The sequence below is a fragment of the Conger conger genome, chromosome 7 (genome assembly GCF_963514075.1).
Source record: "Conger conger chromosome 7, fConCon1.1, whole genome shotgun sequence".
Lineage (NCBI taxonomy): Eukaryota > Metazoa > Chordata > Actinopteri > Anguilliformes > Congridae > Conger > Conger conger.
The window spans coordinates 63313735-63334689 of NC_083766.1; the positions used below are offsets into that span (position 1 = coordinate 63313735).

At 43.6% G+C, this 20955-nt stretch overlaps 1 protein-coding gene and 2 non-coding genes across 4 annotated transcripts in view; 2 read left to right on the forward strand and 1 right to left on the reverse strand.

The window, feature by feature from the left end:
• Window positions 1-2198: 2198 nt before the first annotated feature.
• trnaw-cca (transfer RNA tryptophan (anticodon CCA)) lies at window positions 2199-2270 on the reverse strand. Its single transcript has one exon. It is a non-coding gene; the product is annotated as a tRNA-Trp (tRNA).
• A 238-nt stretch (window positions 2271-2508) lies between these two features.
• Window positions 2509-2580, forward strand: trnae-cuc (transfer RNA glutamic acid (anticodon CUC)). The gene has a single exon. It is a non-coding gene; the product is annotated as a tRNA-Glu (tRNA).
• Window positions 2581-4966: 2386 nt separating this feature from the next.
• The window catches only part of st6gal1 (ST6 beta-galactosamide alpha-2,6-sialyltranferase 1), a 34628-nt gene continuing 18639 nt past the window's right edge, over window positions 4967-20955 (forward strand). Inside the window, exons 1-2 of one of the 2 annotated variants that reach the window (XM_061247813.1) lie at window positions 4967-5240; window positions 5427-5567. In XM_061247813.1, the coding sequence (XP_061103797.1) occupies window positions 5556-5567 (12 nt within the window). In that variant the 5' untranslated portion in view covers window positions 4967-5240; window positions 5427-5555. Of the gene's footprint in view, window positions 5241-5426; window positions 5568-18899; window positions 19095-20955 lie in introns of those variants that run through there. The other variant, XM_061247812.1, reaches the window with a different exon arrangement.

Consider the following 20955-nt stretch of genomic DNA (forward strand, 5'->3'; position numbering starts at 1 on the left):
AGTCTGAGGCGCTGGTGTGGTCTCCCGCTGTGGGAAAATCGCACTGAAACAAGAGTCTCTCTGCAAGAGACTCCACAGCTTAGACAACAGACCGAGAGACAGACAGACGGACAGACGGACAGACGTGAGGCAGACGAAACGTTATCCCTGCCCACCCTGACGCTGCATGCCTCCTTCATGTGGATAACTCAGCCCGTTGGCCCGTGCTCTCTGAAAGGTGTCTTCTTTAAAAAGCGCAATACAGATACAAATTCAATTGCACTGAGATCCCTACTCTTTCGCAATACACGCTGAATGATCCCCTGGGCTGTCCCATTGGCTTATCTGACCATAAAACAACATTGCACACTGGCGTCAAGTCCACAGACCTGACCACCTGCAGTCCAGAGGACCAGGGCCTAACCGGGCACTTTATAACAGAAATTTGGTATCATTAAATTTTTTTAAACTCATTAACCTTTATTTCAACAGGGTAGATTGACTGAGCACACATGCTGTTTTACAGCAATGCCCTGTTAACACCCCACAGGTAGCCCATCCTGCATGTGTTTGTACTGTGGGAGGAAACTGGAGTACCTGGAGGAAACCCACACAGACACGGGGACTACATGCAGAATCCACACAGACACGGGGAGAACATGCAGAATCCACACAGACACGGGGAGAACATGCAGAATCCACACAGACACGGGGAGAACATGCAGAATCCACACAGACACGAGGAGAACATGCAGAATCCACACAGACACGGGGAGAACATGCAGAATCCACACAGAGGCCAGATGTTTTCATGTTAGATAACCCTGTACACTTTAACCTGCTGACAGAGTACAGACTACACTCTGAGGTCGCAGCACAGGTGATTATTAATGCAAGATGTTTAGCTTTCTTTTACGGCCTGTTAATGACATAATTACCTAGTATTTATCCAGTAAGTTATATTAGGTACCTATTTTGAAACTGGCTATAAGACATACTAGCAGAGTACTTACATATGGCACTTACTGACTTTGTTTCATAGTACTGACCACTGAACTCAAAGTACTTTCCTAATAATTACCCAGCACGTGTTATGCGATTAACGGGCTGTAATATAAAGCGTTATATGAAGCGTTTCATAAGCCTTATGAGGGGGAATGGCGTTGGACTCTGTAATACATGAGGATGTTTCCAGCTCGAAGCGGAAAGGAATGCATGAATGATCCCATTGCTATGGAGAGCTGTGCGATTGCCGTTTTTTTTTATGTGCGCATCGAGTTTCAGAAAGCGATGGAGAACTTTGGCGCGTTATTTGCCACTGTAGAATCGAGTCGATGCCTTGCTCGCTATTAACGTTATTACGCAATATGCGTGTAAGTTAAGATACACGAATAGAAAGCAACTGTAATAAATTACCCAACTTTTAAAGGTACAATAGGTCATTTCGGACTGCTAACGGAACAGCAACAAACACTGTTTATTCTCCCCACAGTCTATGAATATAAAGCGTTATTGTACAATTCAGTGTTCTCATGCACTGTTTCGGAAAGCTGACAGTGACAAACGTGACAGAGCCGACCGTCTTTTCGTAGTGTTTAGTAAGAAAATGTTTTACTTTTTGAAATGTTGTCTTTAGTGTGCTACACAACACTATTTATATTTTTTGTCTTTTTGAAGTTTTCACTTTAGCTTGCCAACTGTATGATGAGAAAGCAACATATTTAGCTATGTAACTAGCTGCCTATATAACTAAGATATGATAGTCTACCACAAACGATGCAACTAATTAACAGTTTGAGACGATAAAGGTTTAGCTAAACACGCATTACTGAAGACGTAAAGCTGCCCAAATTTCACTTCAGACAAGCAATCACTGAAATTCTGAATATTATTGCTTATTATCCAAGAGAAGTATACATATTATGTATTCTAGTTATAAAATGATACCAGTTTGTTATCAGTAGGAACAAACAAATTAGCTATTAGTTAGCTTGCCAAATTTACAAATTTACGCGAGACATGTTCGGAAACATTGACAAGGAAGCACTGTTGAAGTTTGCAGAAGCGGTCACAAGTTTTGTGTGCGCAAGAAAGAACCACTGTTCTTTCAAAAACGCCTGCCCTCTCCGTGGGCATCTCTGAATAACAAATAGTTGAGCAGTACCGATGGGTTCGTTATAAGCAATACTGAAGGTAAAAAAAATGATAACAAAAAGATATGACCCCGACGTGATTTGAACACGCAACCTTCTGATCTGGAGTCAGACGCGCTACCGTTGCGCCACGAGGTCTTTTCGACCAACGGCGAGAAGAGCAAGCACAATAACATATCAGCTAAATTCGTCTTAAGTAAGGCAAGTGAAATCGGTTGATTATTTATTGGACTAAAACTCTTAGCAGCTTTTGACGCGCGCCGGAGACTCCTATTGATAACTGCAACACATACGCACCGCACACCCTTAAAAATAAATTATGACACATATGAGCTTGTTATTTTATAATGCAGATTTCCGGGCGACGCGTAGAGCTTCCCTGGTGGTCTAGTGGTTAGGATTCGGCGCTCTCACCGCCGCGGCCCGGGTTCGATTCCCGGTCAGGGAACAATCCTTTTTTTCACCCATTGAAAGGCAGCATTGAGCACAAATGTCTTGCTTATTACACGCCGCATTACAATGCACTGACGCAAACAACACGAACATACAAATAATATACAAATAACTCTCAAAAAATAAGTGACAGTGGAGATACAATTTTGTTCTTCAACGATCAAATTTCCCAAATCTACCGTACCCTGAAAGTACAGTAATGGTCTCTTTGGGTAGAAATGACCACGTTTTCCAAGCAAAAAGTGTAAAAATGCATTTTCTAATGACCCAGCCACAAACATTGGTTTCTTTTTTGGGGAACTTTCTCTGAAAGTGCGCATGCTCTCCACGTGTCCAGCAGGAGGCGCTGCGGTTCAGGGAATCTCCGGGGTCCACATCAAAATCCAGGTTAAAATGGACAAAGCCCCCACAGTTCCCCCCACAGACCCATGTGCTGTTCCACCAGAGTGCTGAACCTGGCCCTGTTCCACCAGAGTGCTGAATCTGGCCCCGTTACGACAGGGCTCTGATGCACTTCAGACAGGATATGAAGAGTTTTTTTCCCGTGAGGTGATGTCACACGGCGTCCAGGACATCGCTCTGGTCACGTTAGCGCCCGCTCCACACACAGCAGTAACATGCAGCCAGGAACACAGCTGCAGTCAAATCACAACATCTACACAGATCAAACTGTAGATTTTGTAGATATCATTGGATGATTTTAAACATATGGTTTTGATAGCATAACACAAATGAGGTGTGCAGCTGTTTTCTGTGATGAAGTTGTATTGTATTGTATTGTATTGTGTTGTGAATTAGTTTTTAACCTTTTAAAATTGTTTGGCTGCTATCTTGACCAGGTCTCTCTTGAATGAGACTTTTAATCTCAATGGGACTTCCTGGTCAGATAAAGGTTCATAAATAAATACATGTGCATCATGCTCCTGGCCAGCTTGAGAGACTGGAGATCAAGGTGAACTCCCACTGTTCAGACATTTGAGATGTGACCCCTTGAGGTGTGTTTGTTAAAGTGGTCTGTGATAACAGTGCTGTAAAAGCACACAGACTCAGGCTTAAAGGAGGCTGAGGGCAGAAGCAAACAGAGTCAGATTCTTTAGTCACAGTTTCTTCAGCCTGGGCAGATCCAGCTCTGTCACCTGTCTATTTCTGCAGCACCACGCACCCAGCACCTCCTGCAGCACCACGCACCCAGCACCTCCTGCAGCACCATGCACCCAGCACCTCCTGCAGGACCATGCACCTCCTCCTGCAGCACCATGCACCTCCTCCTGCAGCACCATGCACCCAGCACCTCCTCCTGCAGCACCCAGCACCACCTGCAGCACCACGCACCCAGCACCTCCTGCAGCACCATGCACCTCCTCCTGCAGCACCACGCACCTCCTCCTGCAGCACCATGCACCCAGCACCTCCTGCAGCACCATGCACCCAGCACCTCCTGCAGCACCATGCACCTCCTCCTGCAGCACCACGCACCTCCTCCTGCAGCACCATGCACCCAGCACCTCCTGCAGCACCATGCACCTCCTCCTGCAGCACCCAGCACCTCCTGCAGCACCACGCACCTCCTCCTGCAGCATCACACACCTCCTCCAGCACACAGCACCCCCTTCTGCTGCAGCCATACATGTGCCGAACTTTCACTTACTGTTCCTTAGGCTCTAAAATTAGATTCACACAGATTTTTTATATTTATGGATAAAAGCCCAGTAATCTGGGAGAAGGCGACACACTACGTGTCAAAATGTTTCTATTACAATATTTTTGTGTTTACTTCAACTGTTGGGCTCAATTTGACCACAATTTTTATTTATTTATATGCAAGTAAACCACTTCCTGATATAACGCAATCTTCAACAAAAAAGTCAGCTATTTCTGTTCGACATACAGCAAGCGCTAGCAGCCTATGCATGTTGTCATAGTGACTCCACTGCACTGCGGATTCTAATGCGACCAGAGGAAAATAAAGCCATAACGTGAAAAAAATTTTTTTTCATAAATCAACACGCAGTCCTATCCATCCAAACTCTATTGCTGCGAGTGATCTATGCATCTTTCCAAGTGATCTGTAGCTAATCCTAAAATGAGCATCCGTTACGCCAACACGACGATGTATGCTAACTATTAAAAATGAAAATCTAGCGTCGTTGGGAGGTGGTCATTTCTGTGCTTGGATGACCACTTTGTCTCAACCGACATTTTACCGCGGATAACAGCCTATGCCAAGCGCGGACTGCAATAACACAAATGTTACATTCACTACATCTTTATTCGCATTGTATGGCAACGATCGCCAATACAAGAGGGAGGGACATTACGTATACGCTACGTTTATTGGGCTGGGAGGCGGGTTATTAATAACAGATACAAACACAACACCCCTCCCCTCTCTCTCTCTCCGCTGAACTGCATTTAGCGATTTCGGCTTGCCCGTGCGGCTGGTGCTCGCGCAGCCACCGTGGTGCAGATGCGCACAGAGCCGCAGCCTTTGCCGCAGCGCCCGGGGCTCGGTCGCCTGTACCCGCTCGCCTCCAGATGTTGTTGTAGATGCGGCCCGGATCCCTGCCCTTCTCCGCGCGTCGCAGGAGCCGCGGAGCGAAGACGAGCGCAGCCACATTAGAGCGAGCACCGCGCAACACCTGACCGCCTGGCAAGGTAAGCACATCAACGCACTACACCGTGTCCGCCACAACACTATAAAGATAGTAAGATAAAGGTTTAACATTCCCATCTGAATACTACATTTTGATGGGCAAGTTGGTTGTGCGCGCATGCGCGTAAACGGTGTTGTGTCCATAACTGCGGTCTTTACTCTTTTTTTCCTCTCAATTTATTTTTAAGGAACCTCGGTCTCTCTCAGTTACCCCGATAACACACAGCCAACGCCAGTGCGCATCGCAGCCGCAGAATGGCGGATCCAAGAGAAACGGACAACTAACAGGAGATAGAGGTGGAAAAAAAACTGTCATCATGGGTTATAAGGTGAGCGCATTTTCCACGCACGCTGTCACAATATGCGCGCGCACCAGTGTGTATTGGTGGCCGTTACAATCGGGCCCTCAGCTAATTTTGTTTTCATTAGCCGCTGCTGTAAACTAGGCCCGTTTTTTCCGGCTATGAGGTCCCGTGTGAAGCCTCACTATGCGTTTTGATCATTTGATTATGTCACACATTTGAAGGGTTATTTTCCATTATGTAATTTATGAGTACCCTAAGATACCTCTGTCATCAAAATTTTTGTGAAGATGGCAAATTGATTCACCGCAGTGGTGGGAAAAAAGACAAATATTTTACTGTGTTGAAATACAACTTGGCTGCAGTATTATGTTTATTTAATTAAAGGCAAAATGGTGAAATATGACCATACATTTTTTTTTTTTGAAAAGCTGAGGAAGATTCGACAGATTGTTACACACAGTGCTGCTTAAAGATTTTCGGGGTCGGGTAGTTTCGTACGCATGATAGAATATTCAGAGGTTCACCGGATCCATATTTGGAAGTGCTCCCTCTTTTATGATAAATATTCATCTTTGTTGTTATTTACCCGGTCATAATAGCATCTGAAACCTGTGGGCAGTGCATTCAGAACAACATACAGCCCAGGCACTGTAAGAGCATTTAGCTGACATTCCAGCTGGACATTCTAAGTGAAATGGAAAAATTGTGAATATAAAACCAAAGCAGTTTACCTACCATTAAGGTGTACCTACTGCTTAGTTTGCTTAGAGGAGAAATACTATCAAGCACCATATCAAGCCTGGTCTTGAGAACCTCCAATGGTTCTGCCTCCAATCTGCCTTCTACATTGTTTGACTCTCAAAAAATGATACTCAGTTTCACCTCAGTTTAGTGGCTCTTGATAATTAAATTTTTAAAAAAGTGCATATCAAGGTCATTAGAGCAAACTACAGAACAGGTGGGATAAGCTATAGTTGAGACACTGAGACAGTTATATACGGAGAGGTCCTCAGCCACGAAGGCTATGTTTCCAGTATACATGGCAGATATGCCAAGTCAGTAAGGAATAAAAACGGCATCTTTTACTTGCAGAAATGTGTTTGAATCATAGGTTCCCTTGCGCTGACCCTCTGCTTCACCCAGGAAGCTTCTTCACTTGTCCACTCCGCCTAAACGCTGGACCCAGCTTTATTCTGTCTGTGTAAAACCAGAAAGTGATTGACTCCTTCCCTGCTGAAATCAAAGTCTTAAATTTGACTGCTGCTTATTTTGCTGCTCTCTTGTCAACCAAGAGCTTTGGCCGGGCCAGTGGACATGCCACAATTACAGCCCAGATCAGCCACTCTCACGGGGGCAACACCCTGCTGACTCACTCCTCCGTCCCAGCACACCAGCAGCTTGCCCATCAAAAAGCAAATAAAGCTAAATAAAAAATATATAACTAAAAAATATATAACTTCCAGTGAAACTTCTAATCCAACTGCCAGTGAAACTTCCAGCGAAACTTCTAGTCACAAATGGAGGGCTAAATGAAGACTGCAGGGTTTGAGAGGAAGTGCTAAGTAGGAGGTTCCGCTGATGAGGCGCACTGTCACGCTCAGTAAACAACACCACGGACAGGCTTATGGCTGAGGTCTGCTATGACTCCGATTTCAGAAACAGGCCGAAAGAGCACCGCACACTGGGACTGAGTGGCTGCAGCACGGGCAGACTCCCTCTGTGCATTTCTGCTTCCTTCATTCGCGACTGTCCGTCAAATCGGCACAGGACAACGCGTGTTTCAGTCAGGGAGCAGGGGAGACCGCCCAGGCAGAGCGCGGCAGTAACTCGCTCTCCTTCAGGTGGTCCTCCCGTCTTCAGGCTGGGCAACTTCAACGCCTGTGACATGAGTTGCCTGGTTCTCGCCCCAGTCAAACCCTCGACCTGGGCTTTTCAGGTTCAGATTCTGAGAACTTCTTATAGAGACCGCAGAGGAACAACATATCAACAAACAAGCAATAAGAAAAAGGAAAAAAAAAGCCAATTCACTAATTAGACATTTTGTTTCTTCCGCTGCTGTAACCGATCCACTTAGAGGGCTGACGCATTGTGGGTTCAGACACTCATGTGCATACCACTTTTGTGTGGTTATTTGCATTACTGTTATTTGCATTATTGCACTTCCCTCTCGGGTCTTTCAGCGCACTTATCTGGTTATGGGTATGCACTTTGTTGTACGTCGCTCTGGATAAGAGCGTCTGCCAAATGCCAATAATGTAATGTAATGTACTGTCAGCTTTGACCAGCCTGGCCATTCTCCTGATGATTCTCATTAACAAGGCGTTTCTGTCTGCACAACCGCAGTGCACGTTTTTATTTTTTTGCACCATTCTCTGCAAATTCTAGATACTGTCATGCATGAAAATCCCAGGTGATCAGCAGTTCCTGAGATACTCAAACCACCCCGTATGGCACTGACAATCATTCCACAGTCAAAGTCACTTTAATCTCATTTGGTCCGAAAAAGATCTGATCCTCTTCACTATGCCTGCATGCTTTTATGCATTTAGTTGCTGCCACAGGATTGGTTGATTAAATATTTGCATGAACAAGCTGGTGTACAGGTCTACCTAATAAAGTGCTCAGTGAGTGTGTCTATACATATACAGTGATAAAATTAGCCCACTCCATATAAGGGGGACAGACTATAAAGTCCAGTCAGAAGGAGGGGGGGGCATATACAGAACAGTACAGTATGTCGAATCCTGTGTCCCTGGAAAGGCAGCATTCAGTAGAGGAGATGCTACAGGTTTCCAGGAAAAGAGAAGAGAATTAAGGGGTGAAATAAGGAGAGCAAAATCAGAGCGTGAAGGTAAGATAGAGGTACTTCTGTCCAGCAGAAGGCCGGTCTGAGCAGGCCTTATTCTCATGACGGGAAGAGCAGTTAAGAAACAGGAATGTCAAGCTGTCATCGGCACCACAGCGATGTTGCTATAGCGATGTGGAGGCATTCGGCCATGGGACTCTTTGGGCCGGACGACCCGTTCTTTCCCACGGTCCACTCCGCAGGCCACTCCCAAAGGTCTCGAGCGGCTTTCACACGACAATCGCTGCTCTCATCGGCCGAGCGAGGCAGCGGCTACACGCGGCGAGACTCGAGCGCCAGCGGATGCGGAAACTTCACGATCCATCCAGGAAGCTGCGATAGTCATGAGTCTGAGGTTATATATAACTTTGTGAAGTTTATGAAGTCCCTTTGGGTTTATTCCAAAATATCAAGAAACTACAAGGGCTAACTCAGTTCCCTGGGCTCTATGTTGCTCGTAGCGATAATACAGAATAGCAAAACTATAATAGGGTCAATGACAACACGTGCAAATTTCTGTGTCCGAGTGCATTATTTCCTTGTAAAATAATGAGATAAATTCATGACATATATCACGTCCTTCTATAAAACATATTTAGTCTGAATACATATTGAGTACATTCAAATAATTTAATTTTTTTCATGTTTTGGCATCTCAAACCCCCAAAATGTCAGGTGGCGCAACTGTCCGAGCAAAGGTACAGACTAAGAAAACTATTAAAAATAGTATTTTAATGAAAATAACTTCAAAATAAATTGCTATGGCATGATTTTATGTTTGAAACCTTTCAAATAAACCCATTTTACAAGTACCAATAGTTTTAAAGCTATTGAGATAATTGGAAAACTTTTGTCCGGCATTTGTATGTTCTCAAATGTCAGGGTGGCACAACCGTCAATATGGGGCTTTTATTATGAAATGAAGAGGTAATAACAGTAAACAAAATATTGCATCATCAAGAAGACCCCAAGTGACAGTTATACCTGAGTTAAAAGGTTTGTAGATCTCTCTCAAATGTTGATAAAAATTGCTAGTTTTAATATGTAGGTAGGCTGATAAAACTCTTTATTACATTTTTAAATTATATGTATGAATTTGATAGCAATGGCAAAAGCTAAGACAGGCGTCCAAGTAGAAGCCTGTTTAATTTGAAATTAGTTGCAAAAGTCAGGTGGCGCAACCAATGAGTCAGGTGGCGCAACTGCCGGGAATCTCATTATATGAAATAAATAATGTTATTAAAAGCTCTAAGATTATCTATTACATTACTAACAAGTGTTTATTAGTTTTAAGTTAAAGATATTATACACTTTCAAACCTTGCAATTATTCAACATAGTTCCTGTCATTACTAATGTTGTCAGGTACTGATAATCGTCAGGTGGTGCGACCAGGTAAAATATATATTTAAACCAATAAATAATAGGTTAACATGAACAAATGGTTGATAACTATGATGTGAATAGCTATTGTATTTAATGTATTCATTTGTATATTTTAGAAATTATTTTTCTGTCTTTAAATGTAAAATAGGATGCTAAAGATACCAAATACCTGGCTACTAGAATGCAATAGTCTATTATTATAAATACAACACAACCACAAAAGAATAATGTGTTCGGCACTGTAGACACTCTAAAGGATACTTGCCAAAGTTTTACTTAAAATAAATAGTGGGAAAATATATTGACAAATATTTGGTTGCGTGACATTTTTGGACGGTGAAGTTAAAAACACAGTTAAAAAAATTATTTGAACATTTTGAAATGTTATACAACAAGTGAGACTTGTTTAGACACATTGTTCCAGATTCAAAAATATGCATTACATTTGAACAAACTTAAAAAAAAGAAGCTTTATTCGTCATTGACCCAATACTTGACTCCGTTTCAAAGCGGCGATGTGATTGGACATGCTAGGAAAGGTCAACTTCAAAGTATAAAAGATTTGACCTTTGAGGGTCGAAGCTCCCTGTCGGGCAACAAGGTCCTTCCACGGGAATGTTATGGTTCGCTGTGGTGAGCTTTCTGATCAGGCCTGCTCCATTTCAGCCAGCAGAGGATCATGGGATGGTGTGATGGGGGGAACAGGTCCTCCAGTCCTCCTGAGGCTGAGAGCGGACCTGTGATGCCCAAAAGTCCTTCTTTTCTCTGGCAACTCAACAGGGATTCTTAAGTGTAAATCTCAGGCCACCAGGCTGTCGCTGGAAACAGTCCAGTCCAGTGGATCCAGTCCATATTTCCATCCTCTCGCAGATGGACTCCTCAGCTAGAATAGCAAGTCATATCCCACCCCAGTCTGTGGCCTTCTCTGCTTTTCCCATCTGAATAACTCAAAGAAAGAAATCTTAATCAGGGCAGACCGTCTGCTGTCCTGGAAAAGAAGGGAGAGATAATGGAAAGTCACAACCCCATTATTCCTCAGTCTGAAACGCAGAGGTTATTGGAGGTCACTAAGCAGTGGTATCCCAGGGGGCTTTGCTCCCTATGGCAACTCACCATGCAGCCCCACACGCTCTCCTTTCTGTTCAGCCTGTTCCAGCCCCACACGCTCTCCTTTCTGTTCAGCCTGTTCCAGCCCCACACGCTCTCCTTTCTGTTCAGCCGGTTCCAGCCCCACGGCTCATTCTGTTCAGCCTGTTCCAGCTCTACGGCTCATTCTGTTCAGCCTGTTCCAGCCCCACGGCTCATTCTGTTCAGCCTGTTCCAGCCCCACGGCTCATTCTGTTCAGCCTGTTCCAGCTCTACGGCTCATTCTGTTCAGCCTGTTCCAGCCCCACGGCTCATTCTGTTCAGCCTGTTCCAGCCCCACGGCTCATTCTGTTCAGCCTGTTCCAGCCCCACACGCTCTCCTTTCTGTTCAGCCTGTTCCAGCCCCACATGCTCTCCTTTCTGTTCAGCCGGTTCCAGCTCCACGGCTCATTCTGTTCAGCCTGTTCCAGCCCCACACGCTCTCCTTTCTGTTCAGCCGGTTCCAGCTCCACGGCTCATTCTGTTCAGCCTGTTCCAGCCCCACGGCTCATTCTGTTCAGCCGGTTCCAGCCCCACGGCTCATTCTGTTCAGCCGGTTCCAGCCCCACGGCTCATTCTGTTCAGCCTGTTCCAGCCCCACGGCTCATTCTGTTCAGCCTGTTCCAGCCCCACGGCTCATTCTGTTCAGCCTGTTCCAGCCCCACGGCTCATTCTGTTCAGCCTGTTCCAGCCCCACGGCTCATTCTGTTCAGCCTGTTCCAGCTCTACGGCTCATTCTGTTCAGCCTGTTCCAGCCCCACGGCTCATTCTGTTCAGCCTGTTCCAGCCCCACATGCTCTCCTTTCTGTTCAGCCTGTTCCAGCTCTACGGCTCATTCTGTTCAGCCTGTTCCAGCCCCACATGCTCTCCTTTCTGTTCAGCCTGTTCCAGCCCCACGGCTCATTCTGTTCAGCCTGTTCCAGCTCTACGGCTCATTCTGTTCAGCCTGTTCCAGCCCCACGGCTCATTCTGTTCAGCCTGTTCCAGCCCCACGGCTCATTCTGTTCAGCCTGTTCCAGCTCTACGGCTCATTCTGTTCAGCCTGTTCCAGCTCTACGGCTCATTCTGTTCAGCCTGTTCCAGCTCTACGGCTCATTCTGTTCAGCCTGTTCCAGCCCCACGGCTCATTCTGTTCAGCCTGTTCCAGCTCTACGGCTCATTCTGTTCAGTCTGTTCCAGCCCCACGGCTCATTCTGTTCAGCCTGTTCCAGCTCTACGGCTCATTCTGTTCAGCCTGTTCCAGCTCTACGGCTCATTCTGTTCAGCCGGTTCCAGCCCCACGGCTCATTCTGTTCAGCCGGTTCCAGCTCTACGGCTCATTCTGTTCAGCCTGTTCCAGCTCTACGGCTCATTCTGTTCAGCCTGTTCCAGCTCTACGGCTCATTCTGTTCAGCCTGTTCCAGCTCTACGGCTCATTCTGTTCAGCCTGTTCCAGCCCCACGGCTCATTCTGTTCAGCCTGTTCCAGCCCCACATGCTCTCCTTTCTGTTCAGCCTGTTCCAGCTCTACGGCTCATTCTGTTCAGCCGGTTCCAGCTCTACGGCTCATTCTGTTCAGCCGGTTCCAGCTCTACGGCTCCTTGTCCTTTATACTTGGGGCTGCTGGTGTTCTGACGCTGGATATTTTGGGTGAAACTAGAGAAAAAATAGGGTCGATGGTTCCAGTCCCAAGAGGAATGTTCCCCTTGTATCCTTGGGCAAGGTAACAACCTTTATGGTTTGGGCAAAACATCCAGCAGGAGAAATATGTGGCTTACGCTCATGAAGGTCACCATGAATAACTCCTCCCTCAAGTAATATAACATTAACAGCACCAGAAGGCCTTCCAGCTTTGCTATTCGAAAAAAAAGTATCCCATTTTCCTGCTCTGTAATTTATCTACGACCATTCCCGTGCACGGTATCAGCCTGTCCATCCCAGCAGCCACTCACAGCTAAAGCTGCCATTATTCTACTTTCAGCCATTTTGTGGTCTTACCCAAGGTCTACCCCAAATATCACCTGCTCATTACTGCCCGCCCAACAGAAAACAGAAAATGTGTTTATGCTAACAGTAGATCAAAGGTGATCAGCTGCTTTGACTGAAATCCAGAAGCTACTTCAGATCTGGAGCCAAATCTCACTTGCATGCTTTCTCCGATTTTCTTCTGGGAGAAAGAATGGCGAGCTGTTATGTTTTACACATTTCATATTTTACCAGCTTAATTGGGGCCCGTTAGACAACCCAATATAGCAAGCATTTAATAAAACTTGAAGCAAGTCCTTTAAATTATATTCTGTGTGATGTTTCATGATATTTTGGCTCAAATTAAACTCATTAGTATTAAGCTTTGGTATGTGACACAATTATATTATAATATTTTCACTTCATTTGCAGCCCCGCTTGATGACCATGCAGGGGAAGGACATTGTTATTTAACAAAAGTAGTTAAATGCACTGTATGTTTAAACTCTCTTCCATTTGACGCTAAGTGGCGGTAACCCCACGCAAGTGTCTTTGTGTTTCAGAGAGATGCAAATGTCTCTGTGTTTCAGAGAGACACAGATGTCTCTGTGTTGCAGAGAGACGCAGATGTCTCTGTATTTCAGAGAGACGCAGATGTCTGTGTTTCAGAGACGCAGATGTCTGTGTTTCAGAGAGACGCAGTTGTCTCCGTGTTTCAGAGAGACGCAGATGTCTTTGTGTTTCAGAGAGACGCAGATGTCTTTGTGTTTCAGAGAGACGCAGCCGTCTGTGTTTCAGAGAGACGCAGATGTCTCCGTGTTTCAGAGAGACACAGATGTCTTTGTGTTTCAGAGAGACGCAGATGTCTTTGTGTTTCAGAGAGACACAGATGTCTCTGTGTTTCAAAGAGAAACAGATGTCTCTGTGTTTCATAGAGACGCAGATGTCTTTGTCCTGTCCAGTGCAGGGCACTGCAGTATTTCCGTATGTGTAGATGAATGACTACTTTGTTCGCAACATGTCAATTATTACAGTTTTTTACAATCGTTTTCACACTTGTCTCAATACCATGTCCACTTTTTCAAAACTCTTCACACACTGTGCTTTTGAAACACACACCTGAGCACATCAGTTAACCTTTGGTGCAAAAGGCACTTCAACCACCAAAACACTTAATATTTCACCCAAAAGTGACTCATGCTGCCATAACTATAGCGCATGCTTTCTCCCATAAGACTACTTTTTCACTCAATGTTCAATGAACTACAAAACACAAACAACTTGGAGCATTGCTAAATACATATATTATGTGTTTCCCTTTCCTCTATTTTTGCATCCACAAATATTTCAAGCCAAGCAGCTAAAGAAACTTCTGATCTGTTGGTTTGCCTCTCACAATAGATGTCATGACTAAGTGTGGTAAATTTACAGTAAACTGTAAATGAATGAATGTTTTACTATATTGGAAACCCAGAATAACAATTTTTACTGTGTAATGTAAAACAATATATGATAAAGAAACAAATCACAAAAGCAACAGTATTCTTCAAAGGGTTTACAGTATTTTGACATTTGTTCTCACAGTGCAATATACTGTAATTCAGAAAAGAAAAATACAATACAATCAATTACTCAAAATACATTACAATCAATAACAAATACATACCAAAAAGCAATATTTTCACTATATACAGTAATTTGCACATATATTGTCTGCCTATCAGTATCAGAATTCTACTGTTGGCCTGGCCCATCCACCCTGTCCTCTGCATTTGGCCATAGATTTTCATCAACATCACTCCAAATGTTATCTCTTTCTATACACCGAGGAAAACATCTCTTTGTGTGGCTTTTCCAGCCCTGGATGTGTTCCACTGTTATGTCCATACACCCAGCCGGCATTGCATCTGAAAGTGACTTTTCATGTGGGTGGTGGTCCTACACCTTCACATATATTGGTATCTGAGTACCTTGACACCCTCAGAGTTCCTGTCAAAGGGGACAGTGTACAACCGTTTCATCCTGATCTGATGTTTCTGTAGCACTCTTGAAATGGTTGTAGTGCTTACACTGTCAGTGTTTGGAAATATGTTGTTGTCTGCGATTATGTTGTTGCATATTTCTCTTAGCCTGATGCTGTTGTTGACAATGACCTGCTTTTTCTGGAGACTTTTCAAATCACAGTACTGCTGTAATATACACATCAATTGAACTCCTTCAGTCAGAATGCTGCAAATACTGTATAGTACCTGTTGGTTTGCCTGAAAATCCTCACTATTGAAGCCACTGTGGATCTAGGCAAGTTTGCTCAACCTGCTTCCCTCAGGGACAGACCATGATTTACCAATGACTGTGGCTCTGATTTCATCAGACACAACTGTTCTTGCTCTTCCACGATGTCTTCTTCCTCTACCTCTGGCTGCATCCATTTTCCCCACCAAGGCTAAAGAATGCAAATGCCAATCCAAAGGTGGCCCCTTTTGTATATGTGGTAACGGGGCACAAACAACAAACACCTGGGTAGGTTGTTCACTGAAATGACAGCCAGGTGTTTCAGCAGTACATATACAACAGTAATAGTGGAAAAATCTATTCAGTGACAACTACATCTATATTTACCCTATATGCATGCACATTTCAATGCAAGGATGATCACTTTTGTATAGATGGTAACAAGGCTGCAAACAAAAAAAAATGAATAAACTTTCTGCTAAAATCAGAATGATCTGTCTTACGTATTTCAAGCATATAGTTTCATTTTTCTGCCAAAATGCAGCATATTTCCTTCCACAATGATCAGAATTTTATTGGGTTTTGAACTGAAAGTTAACTGTTTTGAACAGAGTATCTAAATGTCTGCAAAATTTGCTGTATTTGTACAAACATTTGCTGGTAGTGAACACTGACTGAGAGAGGTATTCATGAATTTTGGAAGAAGTGGTGATTGAATGCCTTTAGTATGAAAGCAATGCAAAAATATCCACAGTTTGGTTCACATAGTCTAATGATATGGTGAATGTTTTGAAAAAGTGGACATGGTATTGAGATAAGTGTGAAAACGATTGTAAAAAACTGTAAGTCAAATGTACACCTGTGGGAGACTAGGAGTGTGTATCTTTACCACATAACAACATCAAAGTGTTTGATAATGGCGTGATTAGGATACACCAAGGTACGTCGGTAAAAATGTTTAACTTTCCATTACTTTAAATGAGATTACAATCGTCCAAAAATTGCATTCACCTGTTTCAATATTGATAGTCATATTTACTACCTCCCTCCTGTCAGAATCCACACAGCATGTTCGCAGCATGTTGAGAGCTGTCTTAACTATCCTGATGATGCGGCTATATCTGAAAATGCAGTCCATTTTACATTCAACGGACTGCATTGAGGTCATGGTGGACTTTGCATTCCCGGGGGTTGTGGCGACACGCACACGCAACATCCCGCCCTGGCACAGAAGGCTGCAAACCGTAAGGGAGCTCCAGTATATCCACGCTACACGTGAGGTCATCGATTATCCTGAGAAAACTGTTTTCAAGATTGAAAAGGTCAAGTTGCGTTTTTTTACAAGTCTCATCGTTTGATGGGCGTAAGATATGAGCAAAAGGAACAGGGTACCCCAGGAAGGGGAGGCTGTCGGAGCCGAGGTGCGGAGGTGTGGCTCCCCAGCCCCCTGCAGTGTCCCCTGTGGAGCTGGGTCTTATTAAGGCTCCCCGTTTCCATGGCGAGGCTGTGGACATGCACTCCCGCACCCTGGGGCCCTATTGACGCCATGCCGGGACCTTCTAGCTGCCTAATTAGGCAGCGCCCTCCCGTTTCACCGGGCCTAAACTTTCCATTCCTTTCGCGAGTTTGTATTAGTCGTTCTCGTTTTTAAGTTAATTTGTTTGTTGACATTTTGTTGTTGGTAATTGTGCTGGCTATCAATTATCTTTCCCACATGGGCCACGTCTGGCTGTGCCTTTGCCCTGCCCTGTGTGGATGGGGTTTTGGGGATGGATGGGGAGTCTGTGACTACAGCCACAACTCTATCTCACTCTATACCACTGACAAATGACTGGTCATGGAAATCCAGTTCTGATGCTGCACTTGATGCGGTGTATGAATTTTAAAAATAAACTTGATCCCCTATGTTCATACAAGATTAGGAACTAGTCCTTTGTTTAATCAAGTTTTCCATCTTAAAATAAAAAGCAAGTAAATGTTTTTCCCGTGAATAAACTGGTCATTGAGATTAATATGGCACGTATTGAAGGATGCAGGAATTCATATTAATTTGATTTCTTTTCTTTTTGATATTTAAATTGATTCAACTGCTAATATTACGACTATTCAAATGCAATTTTTGATTGATATTAATTTTGTTCTCAGTTGGCTTTGTAATTTATGTCTTTATTTTAAACGTCACCTTACACTAATCCTCATTCCGTGCACTATGTCCAGGCTTTATGCAACAGCTACCATTCCAAATCACCACCCTAAACCCAGTCCAATAAACCTTTCTAATTTCAGTCTTTAAATGTTCAAATCTGGGGAGGGGGGGGTGGTATTGGGGGGGTGGCTGGCTGAGAGAGAGAGAGGGAGAGAGAGAAGGGGAGAGAGGGAGAGAATAGGGTGAATGTGAGGCACAATTGTAAAGTGTGTGTGTAGACGTAGTTGCTGGAGTTGACTGTTTAAAATTGTCCCTGACAATCAGGTCACCTTTCTGCCTCACAGTGCTCCTGCCTAACCCTCAGGCCTGTTTTCAATTCTGTTAAATAACCTTTTTTCTCAGCTTCAAAATGGCTTGCTTTTCTCCCAAAGAAAGCTATCTGGTCTTCATGTCGGTTTACATTTTCTAACACAAATGCAGTCTTCACAGGCAAAACCCAAGGCTAAAACTAAGAGTAGACATTCAGAACTATGTAATATTTAACCAATCAATCTAACAGGACACTTTTGGGCAACGAGAAACACCTGTCAGTCACATGTTCCAATACTTTTGCTTACCTAAAAATTGGGTGCCCTGATACAAAAGGTGATATGTTCTACGTTGTTTAACAAATCTTGATAAAAATACCAGGAAATGGTGTAAATCATTTGACCTCAAACTCAAAAAATAAAGGAATTGACCTTGCTGTTCCAATACCTTTGGAGGGGACTGTATATATTATGTAACTGTACACTAGCTTTCCATTTCGATAGCTAACATTAGCTAGCCAGCAAACTATAATGGTATTCTTTAGCAAGCTAGCTGACGTTAGGAGCCTAACATTGGCCAAGATAAACCTGAGAGGAATACTGTTACTTAGCTAGGTCACGAACAAGTGTTTATCTAGCTAAGTATATCTGTATATTGACATAGTTTCTTATGTTGCATGATTTGTCTAGCTAATATAAGCCAGTAACCAGCTAAGTAACTGCTATTATTATATGTGCTTTAGGGGGGAGGCATTTACATTTACATTTTGTCATTTGGCAGACGCTTTTAATGCAAAGCGACTTACAAGTGCATAGGTTCTAACACAAGTTAAAGCATCACATCCATAACTAGTAAAATACACATGAAGTGTTCAGGAGGGAGGACTAAGGTACAGTTTGAAAAGGTGTGTTTGTAGTCTGTTTTTAGATTCTGCTGTCCTGACAGTGGTAGGCAAGTCATTCCACCACTGAGGCACCAGAACGGAAAACAGGCGTGAACGTGCAGCTCGACCGCAAGGTGCTCGTAGAGAGGGAACCATAAGGCGACCAGAGCTGGCAGGCCGGAGTGGTCTCGCTGGCATAGGCAAGGACTACAGGAGAACGCCGAGACTACGGAACACGACCGGTGTCTCATTCCACCGGGCAGAATGCTGTATGACTGACTACGGAACACGACCGGTGTCTCATTCCACCAGGCGGAATGCTGTATGACTGACTACGGAACACGACCGGTGTCTCATTCCACCAGGCGGAATGCTGTATGACTGACTACGGAACAAGACCGGTGTCTCATTCCACCGGGCGGAATGCATTATGAGCTCATTTAGACTCAAAAGTTAAACTATAGCTGCTCAGTCAGGCAAGAGTCTCGCCTAGCAGCCGGCTCCTGTACGCAAAGAGAGCACCCCCTTTCACTTATTTTGCTCTCTGAGTCAATGGAAAATAGCGTCTATCAAAGAAAACATATTTAGCTTGCGTACAAACGCCAGCACTTTGTATTATAAATACGTTTATATGGACAAAATAACCTTCAAGACGCATGTCCTGGATACGAAGTGACTGCATAGTAAGTACATGACCTTTGGACATTCAAAACATTTTTCTGAATGATTTATTTGGTGATCTCAGGCACTGTCCTGAAAGTAAAAGGGTGTCAAATGTTTTCTAAAGTTTGCAGAGATCGGATAACTGTAGGAAGTATAAAAAATATAACTTTATAATGTCCTTCAGGGTGTAATAAGCAATTGGGAGATGGGGAGGCTGCTTTTGTCGAGCTAAAGGGAAAAGTTCCTGTCCCTCCTGCATGGTGGGGGAGGATCACGCTCCGGCTGTCTGTCACTCACTCGAACGTTCTCTCATTATCTCGCCGGGCGGTGCCTCATCGACGTCTGTAAACGGGAGATTATAACTACTGCATATGAGAAGTTACAGTTTTTTACAATCGTTTTCACACTTGTCTCAATACCATGTCGACTTTTTCAAAACACTTAACACATTCACCATATCATTAGACTATGTGAACTAAACTGTGGATATTTTTGCATTGCTTTCATACTAAAGGCATTCAATCACCACTTCTTCCAAAATTCATGAATACCTCTGTCAGTGTTCACTACCAGCAAATGTTTGTACAAATACAGCAACTTTTGCAGACATTTAGATACAGAGGAAGAAGACGTCGCGGAAGAGCATCAACCAAACCAAGTTCAATTGATGTGTATATTACAGCAGTACTGTGATTTCAGAAGTCTCCAGAAAAAGCAGATGTATCAGTGCACATTTGTCTTTGACTCACTACAGGACCCTGCGGTTACCTCACACAGTCACACGGGGGGAAGGGGAAGAATGTTTACGCCTCAACAGGAGGATACAATAGTTGGGATGGTCATTGTCAATAACAGCATCAGGCTAAGAGAAATATGCAACAACATAATCGCAGACAACAACATATTTCCAAACATTGACACTACAACCATTCAGGATGAAACAGTTGTACACTGCCCCCTTTGACAGGAACTCTGAGGGTGTCAAGGAGCTCAGATACCAATATGAAGTTTATGAAGGTATATGTGAAGGTTGGACATGGTATTGAGACAAGGAACAATATGAAGTTTATGAAGGTATATGTGAAGGTTTAGGACCACCACCCACATGAACAGATGTCACTTCTAGATGCAATGGCTGCTGGGTGTATGGACATAACAGTGGAACACATCCAGGGCTGGAAAAGGCACGCAAAGAGATGTTTTCCTCGGTGTATAGCAAGAGATAACATTTGGCGTGATGTTGATGAAAATCTATAGCCAAATGCAGAGGACAGGATGGATGGGCCAGGCCAACAGTAGACTTCTGATACTGATAGGCAGACAATATATGTGCAAATTACTGTATATAGTGAAAATATTGCTTTTTGGTATGTATTTGTTATTGATTGTAATGTACTTTGAGTAATTGATTGTATTGTATTTTTCTTTTCTGAATTACAGTATATTGCACTGTGAGAACAAATGTCAAAATACTGTAAACCCTTTGAAGAATACTGTTGCTTTTGTGATGTTTCTTTATCACATATTCTTTTATGTTACATAGTAAAAATGTGGGATTCTGGGATTCCAATATAGTAAAACATTCATTCATTTACAGTTTACTGTAAATTTACCACACTTAGTCATGACATCTATTGTGAGAGGCAAACCAACAGATCAAAAGTTTATTTAGCTACTTGGCTTGAAATATTTGTGGATGCAAAAATAGAGGAAAGGGAAACACATAATATATGTATTTAGCAATGCTCCAAGTTGTTTGTGTTTTGTAGTTCATTGTACATTGAGTGACAAAGTAGTCTTATGGGAGAAAGCATGCGCTATAGTTATGGCAGCAAGAGTCACTTTTGGGTGAAATATTAAGTGTTTTGGTGGTTGAAGTAC